At 37.5% G+C, this 19,202-nt stretch overlaps 1 protein-coding gene across 1 annotated transcript in view; it reads right to left on the reverse strand.

The window, feature by feature from the left end:
* The window catches only part of LOC129515569 (ankyrin repeat domain-containing protein 26-like), a 129,333-nt gene that overhangs the window by 45,486 nt on the left and 64,645 nt on the right, over nt 1-19,202 (reverse strand). The window contains exons 16-22 of the mRNA XM_055334492.1: nt 18,734-18,863; nt 18,180-18,229; nt 14,018-14,111; nt 10,687-10,715; nt 10,523-10,595; nt 5,657-5,745; nt 3,450-4,550 (exon numbers count right to left, since the gene is read on the reverse strand). Coding sequence (XP_055190467.1) covers nt 3,450-4,550; nt 5,657-5,745; nt 10,523-10,595; nt 10,687-10,715; nt 14,018-14,111; nt 18,180-18,229; nt 18,734-18,863 — 1,566 coding nt within the window. The remainder of the gene's footprint in view (nt 1-3,449; nt 4,551-5,656; nt 5,746-10,522; nt 10,596-10,686; nt 10,716-14,017; nt 14,112-18,179; nt 18,230-18,733; nt 18,864-19,202) is intronic.

A 19,202-nucleotide genomic window follows, 5' to 3' on the forward strand; every position in this document is an offset into this window, starting at 1 on the left:
AGGAACAGCAGCAGGAGGAGCAACAGCAGCAGGAGCAGCAGCAAGAGCAGCAGCAGCAGGAGGAGCAGGAGGAGCAGGAAGAGGAGCAGGAGCAGCAGCAGGAGGAGCAGGAGCAGCAGCAGGAGGAGCAGCAGCAGCAGCAAGAGGAGCAGCAGCAGGAGCAGGAGCAGCACCAGCAGGAGCAGCAGCAGGAGCAGCAGCAAGAGGAGCAGCAGCAGCACGAGGAGCACGAGGAGCAGCAGGAGCAGCAGGAGCAGCAGCAAGAGGAGCAGCAGCAGCAGCAGGAGCCGCAAGACGAACAGCAGGAACAGCAGCAGGAGGAGCAGCAGCAAGGGGAGCAGCAGCAAGAGCAGCAGCAGCAGCAGGAGGAGGAGCAGCAGAAGCAGCAGCAAGAGGAGCAGCAGCAGGAGCAGGAGCAGCAGCAGCAGGAGCAGCAGCAGCAGGAGCACGAGCAGCAGCAGCAGGAGCAGCAGCAGAAGCAGCAGCAAGAGGAGCAGCAGCAGGAGCAGGAGCAGCAGCAGCAGGAGCACGAGCAGCAGCAGCAGGAGCAGCAGCAGCAGCAAGAGGAGCAGCAGGAGCAGCAACAGGAGCAGCAGCAAGAGGAGCAGCAGCAGCACGAGGAGCAGCAGAAGCAGCAGCAGGAGGAGCAGCAGGAGCAGGAGGAGCAGCAGGAGCAACAGGAGAAGCAGGAGCAGCAGAAGCAGCAGGAGCAGCAGCAGGAGGAGCAGCAGGAGGAGCAGCAGGAGGAGCAGCAGCAGGAGCAGCAGCAGGAGCAGCAGCAGGAGCAGCAGCAGCATATATCTTTTCTGCTCCTTCCATTTTACTAGTCTTGTGCTTCTTCCTTTCTTTTCCACTCTTGAATGGAAATTTGATACTAGAATAACTATTACAACTTTATTCATTAAAAAGAACTTTTTCATTAATTGTATCATTTGACTCTTAGTTTATCATAATTTTAATCAATAAAACTATCTTGCGCTTAACTTTATCATTGCATGTAATTGCAATTTTTGGAAATTCTGCTTCATTTCTGTTTGAACAGAACAACATAATTTTCCAGAATTTCAAAAAGGACTTTAATTTTGTGTTCATATCTACACTTTGCCACCTAACATTCCCAACTTCACCCCATCTGACCAGCAGATCCAAAGAAATAAAGACACACAAAAATCTGTCCTCCTCTGTCTTTACCATCTGGATTTTGCTTACACAGATTTAAAGGATGTGACATTGTGATGCTCCAGGAACAAATAGGAAGCTTTCCATTTCTGCACTGAGCTATTCTTTCCCCAACTGCCTTTTATAATTCTTTTTTCATTTGGATCCCAGGGCTATCAAAAAAGGCACAGTGTTCATTAAAATATGGGAACCAAAGTTCACCACAACATAAAAGCAGAGCAAAACTGATATTAGTGTAGAATTTTGGGAAATGAGTAATGCTCCCCAAATTTCACATTCCATAACCATAAAATTTTATAGCTAGAGGGTATAAAAGTAATTATCAACTTTAATCCCATTTTCTATTGATAATGGGAATAAAACCAAAAAAGGTTACATGATTTGTACAAAGTTCCTCAAGTGGCATCACCTAGCATCAAAAGAGATGATACAATTCCTTAATGCTGAATCAAATAAATGACCCAACAAGTTTATTTATCAGCTATGCTAAAAGTGTGACTTTGGCACAGTAATTTAATACCTTAATTGGGGATGAGGCGCTTAGCTAATTTTTATTTTAAAGGAGGATATCTCTAGATTTTGTTTATTTTTCACCTCAAACATCAGTATTCTCCCTTAGAGTCAAATACTGAAGGTTTGCTGAAAATCTATGCTACCTACATGATAAAAGTCGTATGTGTAAAAATATATCATACTTTATTAAACATAATGTAAAGGTTTGACTCAACAGAAACACCTGAGAATGGTGATTAAACAAACACATGTGTATACACACACACACACACACACACACACACACACACGTGGGCACCTGGGTGGCTGAGCTAAGCATCTGCCTTTGGCTCAGGTCATGATCCCCGGGTTCTGGGATCAAGACCTGTGCATCAGGCTTCCTGCTCCGCCGGGCGCGTGCTTCTCCCTTTCCCTCCTACAGCTGCTCCCCGGTTTGTGTTCTCTCTCTCTCTCTCTGTGTGTGTCAAATAAAATCTTAATTTTTTTTTTTTTTAATGTGGAGGAGATGCCTGAGTGGCACAGTTAGTTGGGCATCCAGCTCTTGATTGCAGTTCAGGTCATGATCTCATGGTCATGGGATCGAGCCCCGCCTCAGGCTCCACGCTCACTGGGGAGTTTGCTTCTCTCCCTTTCTCTCTCTCCCTCTAACCTTCACCCTGCTCACACCCTATAAATAAATAAATAAATAAATAAATAAATAAATAAATAAATAAATAAATAAATACTAAAAGAAAAAAGGAGTCTGTTTTTAAAAACATGGGAGAAAAAAACTGGTGATGATGCAAATATTTGTTATTAAAAATATCTCAAAAAAAATTAAAAAAAAATATCTCAAAGTGGTCGTGTTGGAATTTGAAGTTCCAAGAGTTTGAGGAAAGCAGAGAAGACTAAACACACTGAAGCAATAAACAGAAGCAATAAATAGATTGGTTTAGATGAAATATTTGTTTATATCCCTTCCCTTAGTTATTGCTTCTTTTCCATTTTATGTATTTATTTATTTTAAAGATTTTATTTATTTATTCATCAGGGACACACACAGAGAGAAGCAGAGACACAGGCAGAGGGAGAAGCAGGCTCCATGCAGGGAACCTGATGTGGGACTTAATTAATCCCAGATCATACCCTGAGCCAAAGGCAGACGCTCAACAGGTGAGCCAACCAGGCATCCCAACTTCTTTTCCATTTATTGTTTGGAAGTGCAACTTATATTTAAGCCAATAGATAAAAACCCTAGATATCATGATATATTTTTTAAAGATCTATGTATTTTAGAGAACAAGACTGATAGCATGAGAGAGGCACATCGGGAGAGAGAAACTCAAGCAGACTCCATGCTGAGCACAGAGCCCGACGTGGGGCTCCCTCTTCACAACCCTGACAACACAACCCAAGCCAGAAACAAGACTAGGACTCTCAACTGGCAGTGCCCCCCAGGCACCCCATGATAATCGCATTTTTAAAGCAATTTTCTCTACGGTTACTCTGCTTCATGAGGTCACAGGGTGCATAGCGAAAAGAGCTTCCCAGTTCACATGCCACTTGGGAAACTGAAAGAAACTTAAGGCACACAAATCATATGTTTTCCTGCATTCCTATCATTTAGATTGCAGAAATCATCTATTTCCGAACACAATTATATATTGAGACAACCCCATTTTATACACGAGCTTTTTTCATAAGTGGAAAATCAAAATGGCTCAGATAATTGACAAAGACAAAAAACAAAAGAGCAGCAGCAAAGTGAATCTCTCTACCTCTTTTTGAAGTTCAACTTTCTCTTTTTCCAAAGCCAGGAGTTCTACTTGTAACATGCCTTTCTCATTCTTAAACCTTTGCAGATTTTGCTTATCTTGCTGTAATTCTTCTTTTTGATGTACTTCTGATGTTCTGAAAGGACGTGGTGAAGAACTCACAATTTCTAATGCAGGTTCCATACTTTTATAGTTATAAGTACTGTCATTATCTGCATATAATGGCTTCTGGAAAGAGTCTCGTGTTGGTTTTGTTTTCTTGTAAGTGTTTGTAATAGCAGAAGTATCATGCCTTTTCTTCTGAATCATTTGTTTCACCACATTGGAGTGGGCAAGCTGCAAATCAAAAAGGCTTTCTGGGTCACTATACGGAGGGATATAGCCAGTGTCTAATTTACTATTAGTGGTATTTTGGTTCAAACTTTTGGCCATCTGCAGGTCAAACTCTTGGTCTTCTTTCACTTCAAATGTAACAAGTGGGTTCCTTACTTTTTTATCTTCTGTATCGTTATCAAGACTCTCATTTTTGTTAAAAACATGCTCACCTGGTTTGTTATCATCTTCATGGAAAGAAAGCTTAGAAGATGACTGGCAAGCATAGTCTGGAGACCCAGAGTATGAATGAGAGAGAACAGCATTTTCGAGACGAGGCTCTTTTTGTTCAGGAAAGGCCTGAGGTACTACAAAGACAGACACTCCAAATTCATCTTTTTCCTCACAATCAAGTGTAACTTTTGTCAATTGCGGAGCTATTTCCTTTGAGTCTGCTTCTTTAGAATTACCATGTAGTGGCTCTACGTTAGGATGAGTAATAATTTGGTACTTTTCACAAGTTTTACCAATCTCCTGAGTTAACTCTCTGCTCATGAGCTTTACATTATTTTTCCACTCTAATTTGCCTTGTTTCTTCCATATCTCCTCATACTTCTTGTGTGCACGAAGATGTTCTGAATGTACAGATCTATCATCCTGTCTATCACATTCCATATGCATTTCTGGTTCTCGAGCCATATCTTGCAGTTGCACAAGTGGAAAGTTAATTTGCTTGGTTTGGCTTTCAGATGTCTTTTCAGCCAGGATACACGTTTGTGAAATAACTTTATCCTTAGGTAATCAAATGCGGACAAAGAAAAATTAGAAAATGATTAAAATTTAGTTATCAGCTGCTCCTAAGACACTGATTATAACTAAGAAGTGAGGACAGAAGAAAAGCATAAATCCATTCACTTATATTTTGTCAGGTTTCTCTTCACTAAACAATTCAATACACTTACATCTACCAAAAAATGAATCAGAGGATTTTTAATGTTACAAACTTAAAAACATTTTATCCCCTTGTATCTTAAACAGTGAGTTCCTACAATGCATTTCAGGAGTTTTTACAAATTTAAAACCTAGATGATAGGCAAACTACACTTTTGGGGGGCAAATGTCAATTAACATCAATCAAAGAAAAACAAATTCCTATATTTTAATTTAAATTATATACTATGATAGTGTTAGACATTGCTATAGATTATCTGCTTGTATCCACCTCTAATATATTGTAATGTCCACTGACAGTGGATAAGAAAAATATTAATAATATGGATTTCCTGTGCTGAAATGAAATAACGGAAAGAGTTATTGTTTATAATCCAATTACAAAGCTCCCATCCTGGAAGGTGCGTTTCGACAACAGGCGATCGTAGTGATTTCATGACCCCATTCTCTGAAGTCAACTACACAGAGATCACAAAGCAGAATAAATCTCTAATCTTGGCATATGTAACTGGAAATAGAGAACTAGGCACTTTGAACCACTGAGAATAATCACTCCCTGTACATGAGTCTAAGTCAGTAGTCATCATTGTTATACTGCTCATAATTTCAACTGCTTAGACATGACTCAATATTTGATGCTACCTTCTTTATCATGTAAAGAAGTTACAAAAATGGAAGAAGCAAAGAATATTTAGAATTATTTTTGCCTCAAAAGAAATTTTTTTTTGCCTAAATTCCAAGGGTGAAGTTTAGCTTAACTTAGTTACTAAAAATTACAACATTTTGGAGTTTTGTAACTCGTAAAATTTTATAAAAACTAAATATTAAATTATACTCTATTGACTTCAATATAGCCACTCAAAGATAATTTCACTTGAACCGTGTAATATTAGAAAAGCAGGGAAAACAATACAAAATCAGAAATTTAAATTTAAAATTTTACATACCTGGGGGTGGTTATTTTCACTTTCATCAGGCCTTTCTTGCTCTTGCTCTTGCTCTGATGCCACTTCTAAGTCTGGTTCTGATGACAAATCTATATATATAGTTAAAATGGACTACTTAGAATGGTTAGATAAAAGCTATTACCTCTATAAAAATAGAAAATATCATTTATCACTTAAGAGTTTAAATTCATCTTTAGCTGAATATTTAAGAAATACTTTTAATTATCTAAAATTTCAACAAACCATTTGAGAAATACTCAATGTCACCAGGTTAAAGGCACACAAACATCTCCAAGATTCATTCACAAATTCATCGACTTAATATCCATGAACAAAACAATAAGAAACAAAAGTTTAAAATACAGTAGAAACATATAAAATCACAAGAGATTATTCTCTATTTTGTAACAGTACCTCTTAAACAACACCCTAAGCTTCAACCACAACGTTATTCATCATTTCCAAAATTATTAGTACTTTTCATGTCCTTATCAGTGTATATCCTCCCTATGGGTGTATGTCCCCGATGAGTAAACGTTTCTGAAATTATTTTCCTCTACTACTTGACAAATTTCCTTGCATCCTTTAGGACTCAGACTGCTGTGTAAAGTCATCCTTGATTATAGCTATCCTTTCCCAGATAAAGATGTATCTCTTTCTTTGGGGTTACCTTAATACCTTACAGGTTTTCTAGTGTACCTTCACCACCTGAACTGTAAACTACTTCTTTATATATCTAGTTCTTTTGCTCCTACACTGTAGGGGACAATCTTGACAATCCGGGGCGGGGGGGGAGGAGCAGAGGGAGAGAGAAAATCTTGAGCGGGCTCTACCCCCAGTGCTGAGCCCCACCTGGGGCTCCATCTCACAAGTCTGAGATATGACATGAACTGAAATCAAGAGCTGGACACTCAACAGAATGAACCGCCCAGGCATCCCTGTAGGGGGACAATCTCTTAAATCATCTTTGTGTAAACAGTCTTTATGTTACTTAGTGCTTACTTACGGAGTTCCCACTAAGTGATAGATACGGGACCGGGTTTAAAGAAGCATGTGGATATAAGGTGTCAGGAATAGCTTTCCTAGACATAATGCCTAAACTGAGACTGCAACAGTGACGTCAGACAGATTCAAAGGGATTAGAGGGCAGAAAATGGGGAGAGCATGCAAGGCTGTAGTAAGACAAGGGAGAGAAGCACACAACAGGGTAAATATTTGTCTAAAATAGAGGGATCAAAGAGGAAGACATCACTAGCAGTTCAGGATACCAGAGATAAGGGCAGACGGTATAAAGGGCTAAAGATGAAGACTTAGGCAGAAGTCAAGAAGTCAAGTCAAGATTATGAAAGCTTTCTAATTTTAAGATGCCTGGACATAAATATGTTTTCAACAGTGGTTCACGGTCGTATGTGTATTTGAGACAGATCACTCTAAATACTGTGGGGAGGGATGAGTGTGAGGGGCACTGTGATCAAAGACAGGAGATGAATTAGAAGGTAGTAATGCAAAACAAAGATGATACACACCTGAACTGACAGAATGGTTCCAGAAATATTCAGAATATAAAATTATCAGGGCTCAGTACAGAATAAATATGTACTAAGTGAATCAACAACAATCCTGGCATCAAGGGAAAAGAGATATAATTTACATGAACTGTTTTATGTTGCTTGCATGTACTTTGTAATTTTTTTGTTTCACATTTTCCTGTGGTACAGGAGCCTACAGGTGTTTTCTTTTTAAAGTCTTGCTTCTTGGATCTACCAAGCTCATGAAGAAGTAACAGCAAACAAGTCACTTGTATAGATCAATAAATCTGGATTTACAGTGTATACTCACTACTCCTGGAGATAACTGAAAATCTTTAGAAAATGAGTTAATTCTCATTAAAGAAGAAGAAAATAACATAAAACTACAGGAGTGAAAAAATATTATACGATATGTTAGTACACACGTGATCATATGACTGATAAAGGACACTGGAGTAACTGATACATTAAGTAGAACACACGTTAGATGTGGTTAATCAACTGAAAATCTTAGTAGAATTACAACTGACTTTCCATATATTATTTTTAAATGATATTCGATACTTAAAACCAATACTCCTTGGGAACTCTTTACTCATTTAAAATAATAAAACAGCACCTGGGTTGTTCAGCCAGTTAAGTATCCAACTCTTGATTTCAGTCGGGTCATGATCTCAGGGTTGTGAGACTGAGTCCCGCATTGGGCTCCATGCTGAGTGTGGAGCCTGCTTGGGATTCTTTCTCCTTCTGCCCATCCCTCCCTCCTTACTTTCTGACACTCTCTAAAAAAGTAAAATAAAAATAATCAAACAAGGAGATGGACTATGCCTACATAGCTGAGAAGAGGGTACTATGTAGTAAATTCTCAATGATTACCATTACTGCTGGGAAAGTCAACTCCAAAATAAAGTCATAGAGAATACAGGAAATATTTTAACATTCTGTTTGGGAAGGTGCTTTTTTTGTTACAGTAAATATAGTATCCAATACTTATGAATTTAGAGCTATAAAAATAAAGCTAAGAAACTATGTAGTGAGTTAACAATCTTTACATCTCTACCTAGTTTTCCCAACTGGTCCCCAAATTCTAAATCTAATCCTGCTACCCACTCTCAAGTGAATGATGAATACGAGCCTAAAAGAAATTATTTTCTCCTAATTCTCTTTCTTTATTTATATGTGGCTTTGGTTAGAGGAAGAATGCAAAAATGTCTTGCTAAAAGATGCTGTTTGGTGGTAGGTTGTATGAAAGGAGTTACCACAAATTTTACCACAAAATATTTTTGAAAAATCAGAACTATGGTGAAATCATGAGGACACTGAACTCTCTAGGATTCTTTTTTTTTTTTTTTTTTTTTTTTTTTTTTTTTTTTTTTCTCTCTATTTTCTGGTAGCAGTGATTCACACAGGCCATGGAGCATAGAATTCTCTAATTGAAACACAGCTCCAATACTAATATTTTCTTTATCTACTAAGGTCGTCTGTCCAAATTCTGTGGATGCTGAGTCATTTTTGATCATTGGTTGTGATACAAATGGGCATTTATTATCAACTTTCAAATCCCCAGTTCTTTGACAAGTCTCATTACTGAGGGACAAACTAGAATCCCAATCAGAAGAATCTGAAAACAAAGTTTCCTTTATTAGAATGTAAACAATACGAACTTAACGAATTTGTACAAATTCTTTTCTTAGAGAAACAGCCACAAGTCCTGCTCTTCTCCCAGACACACTACTTACTACTCATTCATAGCTAATTATATTTTACATGTCCTATACTTGGCATTCACACAGATGTATTTAACTCTCTCTCATTTTCTCTTTTTCATTCTCGAGTATTATATAGTTTAATTCACTCACCAAGCTCTATTACATATTCTATACTCCATAAAAGCTCTGTTCATTGATAATTACGAGTCTTCAAGGTCTGAATGTTTTTAGTAACAAAACTGATGTCTAATCATTTATTTTATGTTTAATGCATTTTGTGTTCTAAAGACGTGAGGTTTTAAAAACTTATACTGAATGGTACTACCTTAATAATAATGAGATGGGTCTTTCCTCAATGCACCAACATCCTCAGAATTTAATTTTTGGACAAATACATATTTATATGAGAAATGAAAGACTTGGGTAATATAATCCTTTCCGTGTAAAAACAAAGTTAAGTCTCAGTCCACACTGAGATCCAAAACTACAGCGCCATGAAACAGAAAATGAATATATTAACAAAACTATTGTCCCTTTATAAACAAGATTGGTCTGATTTAAACCTCTTAAGTCAAGGGAAAGAAAGAAGCAAGAAATGCAGAAATGGAACTGTAATGCCCATTGCATCACAAGGGCCCCTTTATCATTTTGTATCCATGAACCCTGTACATGGTTTAAATCAGTTCTCCCATGTCATCTGAGAATCCCCAGAGGTCCAAGATCCATCGATTCACAAAATCCAAGAGGTGAAAACTATCTTCACAATCGTACTAAATGTTATTTGACATTTTCACTCTCATTCTCTTATTAAGTGTACAATAAAGTTTTCGAAAGATAAAATGTGTGATAGCATCACAACTCACATGATTAGTGGATCACAGCTCTAATGGCTAGCAACATGAGATTGTGTATCCTTGTGTTTTTTTTTATCTTTGTGTTTTAAATGTTTGTTTTAATTTCTAAGATTGTAAATATCAACAGATATAACCCACTTAAGCAGACGTCCTTTGGAATTCTCAATAATTTTTAAATAGTAGAAAAGGACCCTAGGCCGAAAAAGTTCAGAATTACTTTTTTAAAAGATTGTGTCTACCAAATATTAAGATACAACTAATTCTTTCCCACATTTCTAATCATCAAAGTCACCATACACACACACACAATCAGAACAAGTGTTTGGCTTAAAATGATCAATATAACAATATAAAGATGAAATGAAGTTAAAACACAACTAACATGTTTAGCAAGGGAAGCTTTACTCTAGGTAAAAGTCAGAATTCAAATAAGTATGGTGAACACCGGAAAAATCTTAGAGTCTAATAATTAACTTCTGGGAATCCCTTAGAAGTAAAGGAATTCCAAACCTGGAACATTAGGATTTCAAAACTTAATAGTAGAAACTTGAACTAAAGCTTATATTTTTAAAATCTCTTTTTCTTATGCTTGTAAATATCTTTTGTTCAAACATAGATGTCAGCAATGAAATAAAACTACCTTATTTATGTCAAATCCTTCAATTAAATTTGCCTCACATACACACAAAGAAGAATTTGGTATAAGACGACGATGGGCATTTCAATATTTTAGTGTACATCTTTCCACAGGTATATTTGTACTGTAAAACTTACCTGACATGGATGTTTGCTTATCACTCGTTGCTACTCCTTCATTAGGAACAGAATCTTTCACTTTAGCGGTCGACTGGATGGGTATTGAAACAATATGATTAAGACCATGTACATTTCATACAATCTGTAGTTAAAAACTCAAAATAAAAATACAAAAGCTTTACCTCCCAGTGAAGATCTTTTCCAGGGGAATCTAAAACACAAAAGGGACATGTAGTTAATTATACATAAATATGAAAGCCAACTATACATTCATGCAGTTAGGATTAAGCTGAATCCTCAGGCTTGGCTTTCAAAGTGATTACATTAGGTTTTGGTCTTGATTCTCCAAACAGAAAGGTGGATTAAGACAGCGACAAGACAGAAATAGGAACCCATTATAAATACTAGAAAATAATAGAAATATATGTTCAACATTAACATGCAGTTAGGATTCCAAAAGTAAGATGATGTTTCAAATGAAATAACTAAAACAGAAATCATTAAATGTTGCACATATACCAACGTGAACATGCTGATTGATGGGGGAGAAAAGCAATCTTTAATCAGAGGAACAAATGATGACTCTGAGAGGATAAATGTGAAAGCTGATGGTAGAATGCAACAGCACATCCTGATTGCAGTACAGCAGAATCATCGATACCATTCTACTACAAGTATTTGCCATGTTCTTCAATTTGTCCCGTAATTTAGGCAGTACGCAGTTATGATGAATGCATAATTTACTGAATGCGTAATTTATTTTTCACTGAAAACAGTGTTATGAATTGATCAGCCTGGATATACTTGTAGGATAATAGTCAATAAAAGTATTCACTTTTGTCTATACCCATGTGGGCCACTAGTATGCCTACATTTCTTGTATCCTCTAGTTTAGCCATGTTAAAGTTTCTTGACCCACACATGCAAGAAGGTATATAAAACACATCTAAGAAATAATGTATAATAAGCTTTCAATATGGAACTATGACTACCAAAATGAAAAAAATCAATTTAATTGCCACCAAATTTTTAGATACTAAAAATCTTTTGTATTTCAAAATCAGTGTCTTATTTATTGATAGTAACAATTTTAGCATTTAAGGAATGGACCCTATGATTTCTTTTGTTTCCAAAATTAGTTTGATTTGGTAGACTATGTCAGTCTTGAAACGGTTTGTCTGAAACAGCTATCATCCCCCAAAATGAGCTATCTGAAAAATAGACACCCATGCTTCCATATTCAAATTAATCTCATTTGAATAACGAATATCAAAGCAACATGTATCTTTGAGGTCCAACAGATTTGAGGAAGATGAATGGTGGCTATGTTTTATCCCAAGTCCAGCACTCCATTTGCTCTCAGTATTCTTTGTGGAGCAGCTGTGATCTAATCTGTGTCAGTACAAATAAACTCAAGCTATCTAAAAAGTGAGTTCTCGGGCAGCCCCAGGGGACAAAGGATTGGTGCCACCATCAGCCCAGGGTGTGATGCTGGAGACCCAGGATCTGGTCCCATGCCGGGATCCCTGCGTGGAGCCTGCTTCTCTCTCTGCCTGTGTCTCTGCCTCTCTCTAGGTCTGTCATAAAAAAAAAAAAAAAAAAAAAAAAAGTGAATTCTCTAGAGTTTCCTCAGCAACTCCAAAATTTCCTAGCTAAGACGTTTTTCATTTTTCCCTCTTTCCCTTCACTATCCCCTGTCTTCAAAAGTAATTTCTGGGGGCACCTGGGTGGCCCAGTCAGTGGGAGGTCTTAGCTCTTGATTTCAGCTCAGGTCATGAATTCGGGGTCCTGGGATTAAGTCCCATGGTGGGTTCCTCACTCGGCAGGGAGTCTGCTTAAGGACTCTCTCTTCCTCTCCCTTTGCCCCCCTCCCTGCTCGCTCACTCTCTCTCTAACATAAATAAATAAATCTTTTTAAAAACTAATTTGTGATCTATGGTCTTGATTTTTTTTTTTTTTGCTTTTACAACCTTTTTATGGATTTTCTCCACCACTTCTTTCCTCTTTGTTTAGCAATAGTATCATACATCTATACCTTCTATTTCTGTATCTCCTTGCTCCCCTCTGGTTATAAACATGTTCAGAAATAAAAACAAAATAATGCTTTTTCTTGGCCCTGCTATGTCTTGAACTATCTAACAGCTCTTCCAGATTTCTCTACAGAGAAGTCTATACCCATGCTACTGAGCACATGACCCAAGGACCACTGCCACTGGCATCACCTGAGAGGTCAAAATGCAGAATTCCAGACCTGCTGTTCACAGTGTGCATTTTTAACAAGGTCTCGGGCGATTAACTATAATTTGAGAAATCCTGGGTCATACTGAACCCTGTTGCCGTATTCCTTTACCTTAACCTTCTATGATCAAGCCTCAAGTTCATCACTATCAATTCTGAAAGTGAAGACGTATTAAAAGTCATAAATGTTCTAACGGAATTTTTATCAGGGCTAAAGCTTCCTTGATCTCCCCCTAATTGAGCCTGCTCTCTTTTTCCTTCCAATTCTCTTTTTTTGCACGAAATGATACTTACAAAGTAACACCATTTTATATGACATTGAGGTACACATATTTATTTATTTAAAAGATGTTTTCATTTATTTGACACAGAGAGAGCGTGCACAAGCAGGCAGAGCAGCAGACAAAGGGAGAGGGAAAAGCAGGCTCCCAGCTCAGCACGGCTCCATCCCAGGTCCCGGGGATCATGGCCCAAGCCAAAAGAAGACCTTCAATTGACTGAGCCACCCAGGCACCCCTAACATATATACATTTATAGCTGACTAGGACATAGCTCTGCATAATCAGCTAGGTCAATCCATAATGTCTTCCCAACAGTGAGAAAAACTGTTAAGAGTGGGAAAATTTTGGTATACTACTCCGACAAGTTTTGGTACTGGAAGCTCACCTGATATTATCCCCACATTTCAAGAAATTTGCTCCTTTTATTTTTTAAGATTTTATTTATTTATTCATGAGAGACACAGAGAGAGACAGAGAGAGAGAGAGACAGAGAGACGCAGAGACACAGGCAGAGGGAGAAGCAGGCTCCATGCAGGGAACCTGATGTGGGACTTGATCCCGGAACTCCAGGATCATGCCCTGGGCTGAAGGTAGGCACCAAACCACTGAGCTACCCAGGGATCCCCTGCTCTTCCTTTTAAAAGAATTCTTTTATTTTACCACCTTCCACTATAAAGCGCTGCTTAATTTTCCTCCATTTACTCCCTGTACTCTCAGCCATTCTCATCATTCCCTCTTTGCTCTTTTCCAACTATTTCCAGGCGTTCCTTAGGTCTTGGAATACCTGGAAATGGAACCAGTAATTTAGCTCCTTTAGCGGTACTCTCAATCTAATCTGCAGCTGACACCTGATAAAATATAGAACTTACCTCCTTTTCACATCTTTCTCTCTAAGCATTTAATAGGTGATTTTCTTTGGAAATTAGGATACGTGAGAATTTCTGTTTTAAATCAACATTCTGTCAAATGACTTTTTATAAAATACAATTCTTACCTTCTACTTGTTCATTGAATATACTTTGCCCTTGTTGATCTGCAGCTCCAGGTAAACAATCAACAGATTTCTTTGGAAATCTTGCAGAAATACTCTGTTAAAATCAACATCAATAGTGAGTTGCATAAAGATTTCCAAATCCTTTTCTAAGAAAATATTCGAATGTTCTACTTTAATCACAATCAGACATACAAATAAGAGAAGCATGTATTGAAAACCAACACATTTAAAAACCTCATCTATGCTCTCTCAATTAAGTGCATCTTTTTATCTTCATTTGGTCATTAACTCTAAACTGAACATGGAAGGCCAGAGTAAATATTTTCACAGACAAGAAGACTGACTTATACGTACATTTCATCAAGGAAATAACAAAACACCTGACTCTACTTTGTATTTTCCACCAGGATAAAAGGACAGTAAAACTATGTATTGAAACAAATTCTTTAATAACTATATTTGCTATAAATTTAACCTGTTCCTAATGGCAGAAAGTTTTTTAGTCTTAACATAAGATACTTGGCATGATAAGAAACCTTGGAGTACACCATGTTGAGTATAAACAGAACACTGTGGTAGCTGCTCCTTCACTTAGATAAACAAAAGCTTGGAATTTTTATTGGTAGGAAAAAAATGGTTGAATGAAATGGCAAAGCAGGAAGAAAAACTTTTCTTGAAATTATGTTTAAATAATAGCAAAATATTTTAGATACAGGTATGAAATGCTTCAAAAAAGTATAGTAAGCTTTCAGAAGGGAAGAATTCTTTTCTTTTATTGATAAGAATTTATTTTTTATAAATAAAAGAATCTTTTATTTATAAGAATTCTTTTACATTTATTGAGGGCAACCCTGTCGGGACCCCTCTCACTTCTAAGAGCGTTCTCTGTATCTTTACTGAATAAACTTCTTTCATCTTACTCACTCATGCAAAAAGAGCATGATTATTGATTAATCACCTAAAAGGTACCAGGCATTTGTTTTAGTACGCTCAGCTTCTTTTCTACACACAAAAATAACAATGATTATAACAATGGGGTGAGTCTTCCTGCTTCCTGGTCATTCTAAGATATTAGAGTAAAATGAACAGATGTGCTCCATGGTCTCTCTGTCCAGAATGTCCTTCTCCAAGACATTCTTGCGACTGGTCCTTCCCACCCTTCACTTGGCAGCTCTGGCCACACTCAGAGAGATCTTTTCTCACTACCAAAATTCCACTCCCATTCTCCTCCCCATCCTAACTACAAACGCCTCCAATATTCCCTAAACTAACATTTCCATTTTTTCTTTTTACATGAAAACACTTACAGTGATTTATAATGGATCAGTTTCCTTATTTTTCTGCTCCTACCACTACAACCTGTACAGCCTGGTCATAGTTAGTATTCAGTAACAGAAATGTATTTAAGGTCGAAACATTGAAAATCATCTCACTGAGGGGGTGCCTGGGTGGCTCAGTCCAAATCTTGATTTCAACTCAGGTCATGGTCTCAGGGTCTTGAGATCAAACCCCACAATGGGCTCTGTGTTGAGCATGAAGCAAAGTTGGGATTCTCTCTCCCTCTGCTCCTCTCCACCTGTTCACAACGTGCGTGCTCTCTCTCTCTCTCTCTCTCTCTCTCTCTAAAACATAATTATCATCCTCATCTCACTGAGAAGGTCTAAGTACCAAATCACTATACTATCAGCCCCTGAAGAATGCAAGGGCTGAGGGTGTTGATGGCCACACAGTCAAATATCCACAAATGACTTTTGATTCCCCCAAAACTTAGCTACTCATCTCTTATTGAATTTCCTACTTTAAGAGCAATTAGACTTAAAAATAGGAAACGTGTAAGAAAAACCAAAATATTTCAATAAAAGACTCACATATATGCTCTCTAGATCTAAGCTAGATCTTAACCCTCATTTGGCCACTGACGGTAAACTGAGCATGGAAGGTCAAGTAAATTATAACCTGAGGTTGACCTTACCAATGACGTAAAGGCAATGAACAAACTTTGTATATTATATGTACTATACACTATATCCTTAAAATATAAACTAAAGAAAAGGTTATTAAGAAAATCATAAGGAAGGGAAGCTACATTAAGAAAATACTGTATCGAAAAGCATCTGTAAATCGACACGCAGTTCAAGCCCATCTTGCTCAAGGGCCAACTGTACACCTACACAATGTCTCTAATCACGCAGTTCAAGCCCATCTTGCTCAAGGGCCAACTGTACACCTACACAATGTCTCTAATCACAGGCTACTGAAACTTAACATACCCCAAATTAGAAATCCACCTGTCTACTCTAACTTTCCCATTCTTTTCTTAACACTTGCCATTTTACTGTCCTTCAGAAATCTTCACATTTAAAAACCATGCCCTCTATATTTAGTAAATCACTAAAATACTGCTGTGATCATTTTTGTCTCGTATTTCTAGAGCATTCCTTACACCTTACCAAAGTGCTTTCACCTTTGTTACCACATTTGGTCATGACACATACCTGAGAGGTACATATTAATATCATTTTTATGAATGAGGTCACTGACATTCAAACAAAAAATGGTTAAGCAAGTTTTTCTGAGATCCCACAGCAAGTGAGTGACAGAATCAGGATGTCAGCACATCTTTTGACTTCAATTACAGTGCTCACAGCATTGTAGAGCAGCTGCCTCTACTAAGACATGGGCCCTTTTTACCTGCTTCCATAGTTGTCACCTTAGAATAAGTCATCATTACTTTATACTTATGTTACTATAAGTAGGGCTGCCACAAAGGTACTCAATGCATGCTATTTTAACTATACAAAATGTTTTTACCTTTTAAAGTACCACTAAATCATGGGGGCCTTGATGGCTGAGTCAGTTCTGAGATCAAGCCCCAAGTCATCAGCCTCCCTGCTCAGTGGGGAGCCTGCTTCTTCCTCTCCCTTTGCCCCTTCCCCCACTCATGCATGCGCTCGCTCTCATAAATAAATAAATAAATAAATAAATAAATAAATAAATAAATAAATAAATCTTTACAAAAATAAATGAATAGAGTACCACTAAACCACATTGTTATTATACTCCCAATGCTCCTTGTAGATCTACCTGACAATCCAAATATAATACTTTTAGGCGGCCTGGATGTCTCCGTTGGTTGAGCATCCAATCCTTGGTATCAGCTCAGGTCATGATCTCATGGTCATGGAATTAAGCCCTGTGATGGGCTCTGGGCTCAGAATGGAGTCTGCTTCAGATTCTGTCTCCTTCTCCCTCCCACTCACTCTCTCAATAAATAAATACATAAAATCTTTTAATAAATCTTTAAATATATAGTTAATATATAAATTATGATATAATATACATTATGCATAATACACAAACTATATATGCTTTATATATAACAAATAGAATATGGAAATTATAATATATAAGATACACATGTTAATAAATTTAATATATAAACATAATGCATATGATTTATACTTCTAAAAAACTATAATCCAAACTCTGTCTAGATCACATTAGAAGTTTTCCACATCTATACACACCACAGAATCATACATTTCACCATAGATTGACCTAGAGTTATTCTTTAGCTTTTTAGATAACTAACTCGGGATATATGGGTGGCTCAGTGATTGAGCATCTGCCTTCAGCTCCAGGCGTGATCTGCCTGTGTCTCTGCCTCTCTGTGTATATGTCTCTCATGAGTAAATGGATGAAATATAGAAAAAAAAAAGATTCCTTAACACAATTTTTTTAAAGATTTTATTTATTCATGAGAAACACAGAGAGAGAGAGAGAGACAGAGGGGCAGAGACACAGGCAGAGGTAGAAGCAGGCTCCCCACAGGGACCCCAATGTGGGACTCAATCCCTGGACCCTGGGACCGTGCCCGGAGCAGAAAGCAGATGCTCAACCACTGAGCCACCCAGGCATCCTGATTCCTTAACACTTCTAAGCTCAGTTTTCTGCCACACTACCACACACCTTTCACTAAGTTAAGCTTGCAAATTAGCAGAACTCTATTAACATATTTAGTACATAATTATCAATTACAGGTAAAATGTATAAGGAATTTGTTTTTATGGGCAAAAACAGACATGAGAGCATAAAGTCTAAGCATCGCTTTTTGTTACAATATCACTCATTGCTTATATTTTAAAATAATAAAAGACAGTACCTCAGAATCCCAAGGTGAACTATCTTCTTCTCCTAAAGCTGACATCCTATCTGTAAAATATAGTCAAAAATACATTAATGAGAACATGTATTACTATGAATTCTAAACACATATACAAGCTTATCCACATTCACAAATATTTCAATAAAATAAAAGTAATAGGGATCCCTGGGTGGCGCAGCGGTTTGGCGCCTGCCTTTGGCCCAGGGCGCGATCCTGGAGATCCAGGATCGAATCCCATGTTGGGCTCCCGGTGCATGGAGCCTGCTTCTCCCTCTGCCTGTGTCTCTGCCTCTCTCTCTCTCTCTCTCTCTCTGTGACTATCATAAATAAATTAAAAAAAAATAAAAGTAATAGGAGATAAGATTTTCAGAGGGATGAAGCATTTTCAGGAAGAAAAAGTTCACAGTAGTAGCGATATATAGAAAGAAAGCAAAAGAAAAATAACTTCGTGAAATGAAATGGATAACAAAATTTGGATCTACATACTTTCATATTGTTTTATACTAGCCTGTAAGCATAGAAAAACAACTCATAGAGGTTCACTAACTTACCACTCGTATTATTTTTGTGTGCTCTATCAGCAGAAGTCAAATTGTCATTAACTGCTTGCTCTTGTGGAGCACTTTCAATAATATCAACACCATTGTCCTTTTTACCACTTGCCGGCTTCATTGTTCCTTCCTATAAGAACACCACCAAAAAAAAAAAAAAAAAAAGTTTCAGAAAACATCACATTAATTCACTTACTCTCTCACTCCTCAGAAAGACAAATACAACAGAGGAGGGGCAAGATGGACAGAGGAGGGCAAGATGGCAGAAGAGCAGGGTCCCCAAATCACCTGTCCCCACCAAATTACCTAGATAACCTTCAAAATATCCTGAAAATCTACGAATTCGGCCTGAGATGTAAAGAGAGACCAGCTGGAATGCTACAGTGAGAAGAGTTCACGCTTCTATCAAGGTAGGAAGACGGGGAAAAGAAATAAAGAAACAAAAGGCCTCCGAGGGGGAGGGGCCCCG

This window comes from Nyctereutes procyonoides, unplaced genomic scaffold (genome assembly GCF_905146905.1).
Source record: "Nyctereutes procyonoides isolate TBG_1078 unplaced genomic scaffold, NYPRO_anot_genome, whole genome shotgun sequence".
In the NCBI taxonomy this organism is placed as follows: Eukaryota; Metazoa; Chordata; class Mammalia; order Carnivora; family Canidae; genus Nyctereutes; species Nyctereutes procyonoides.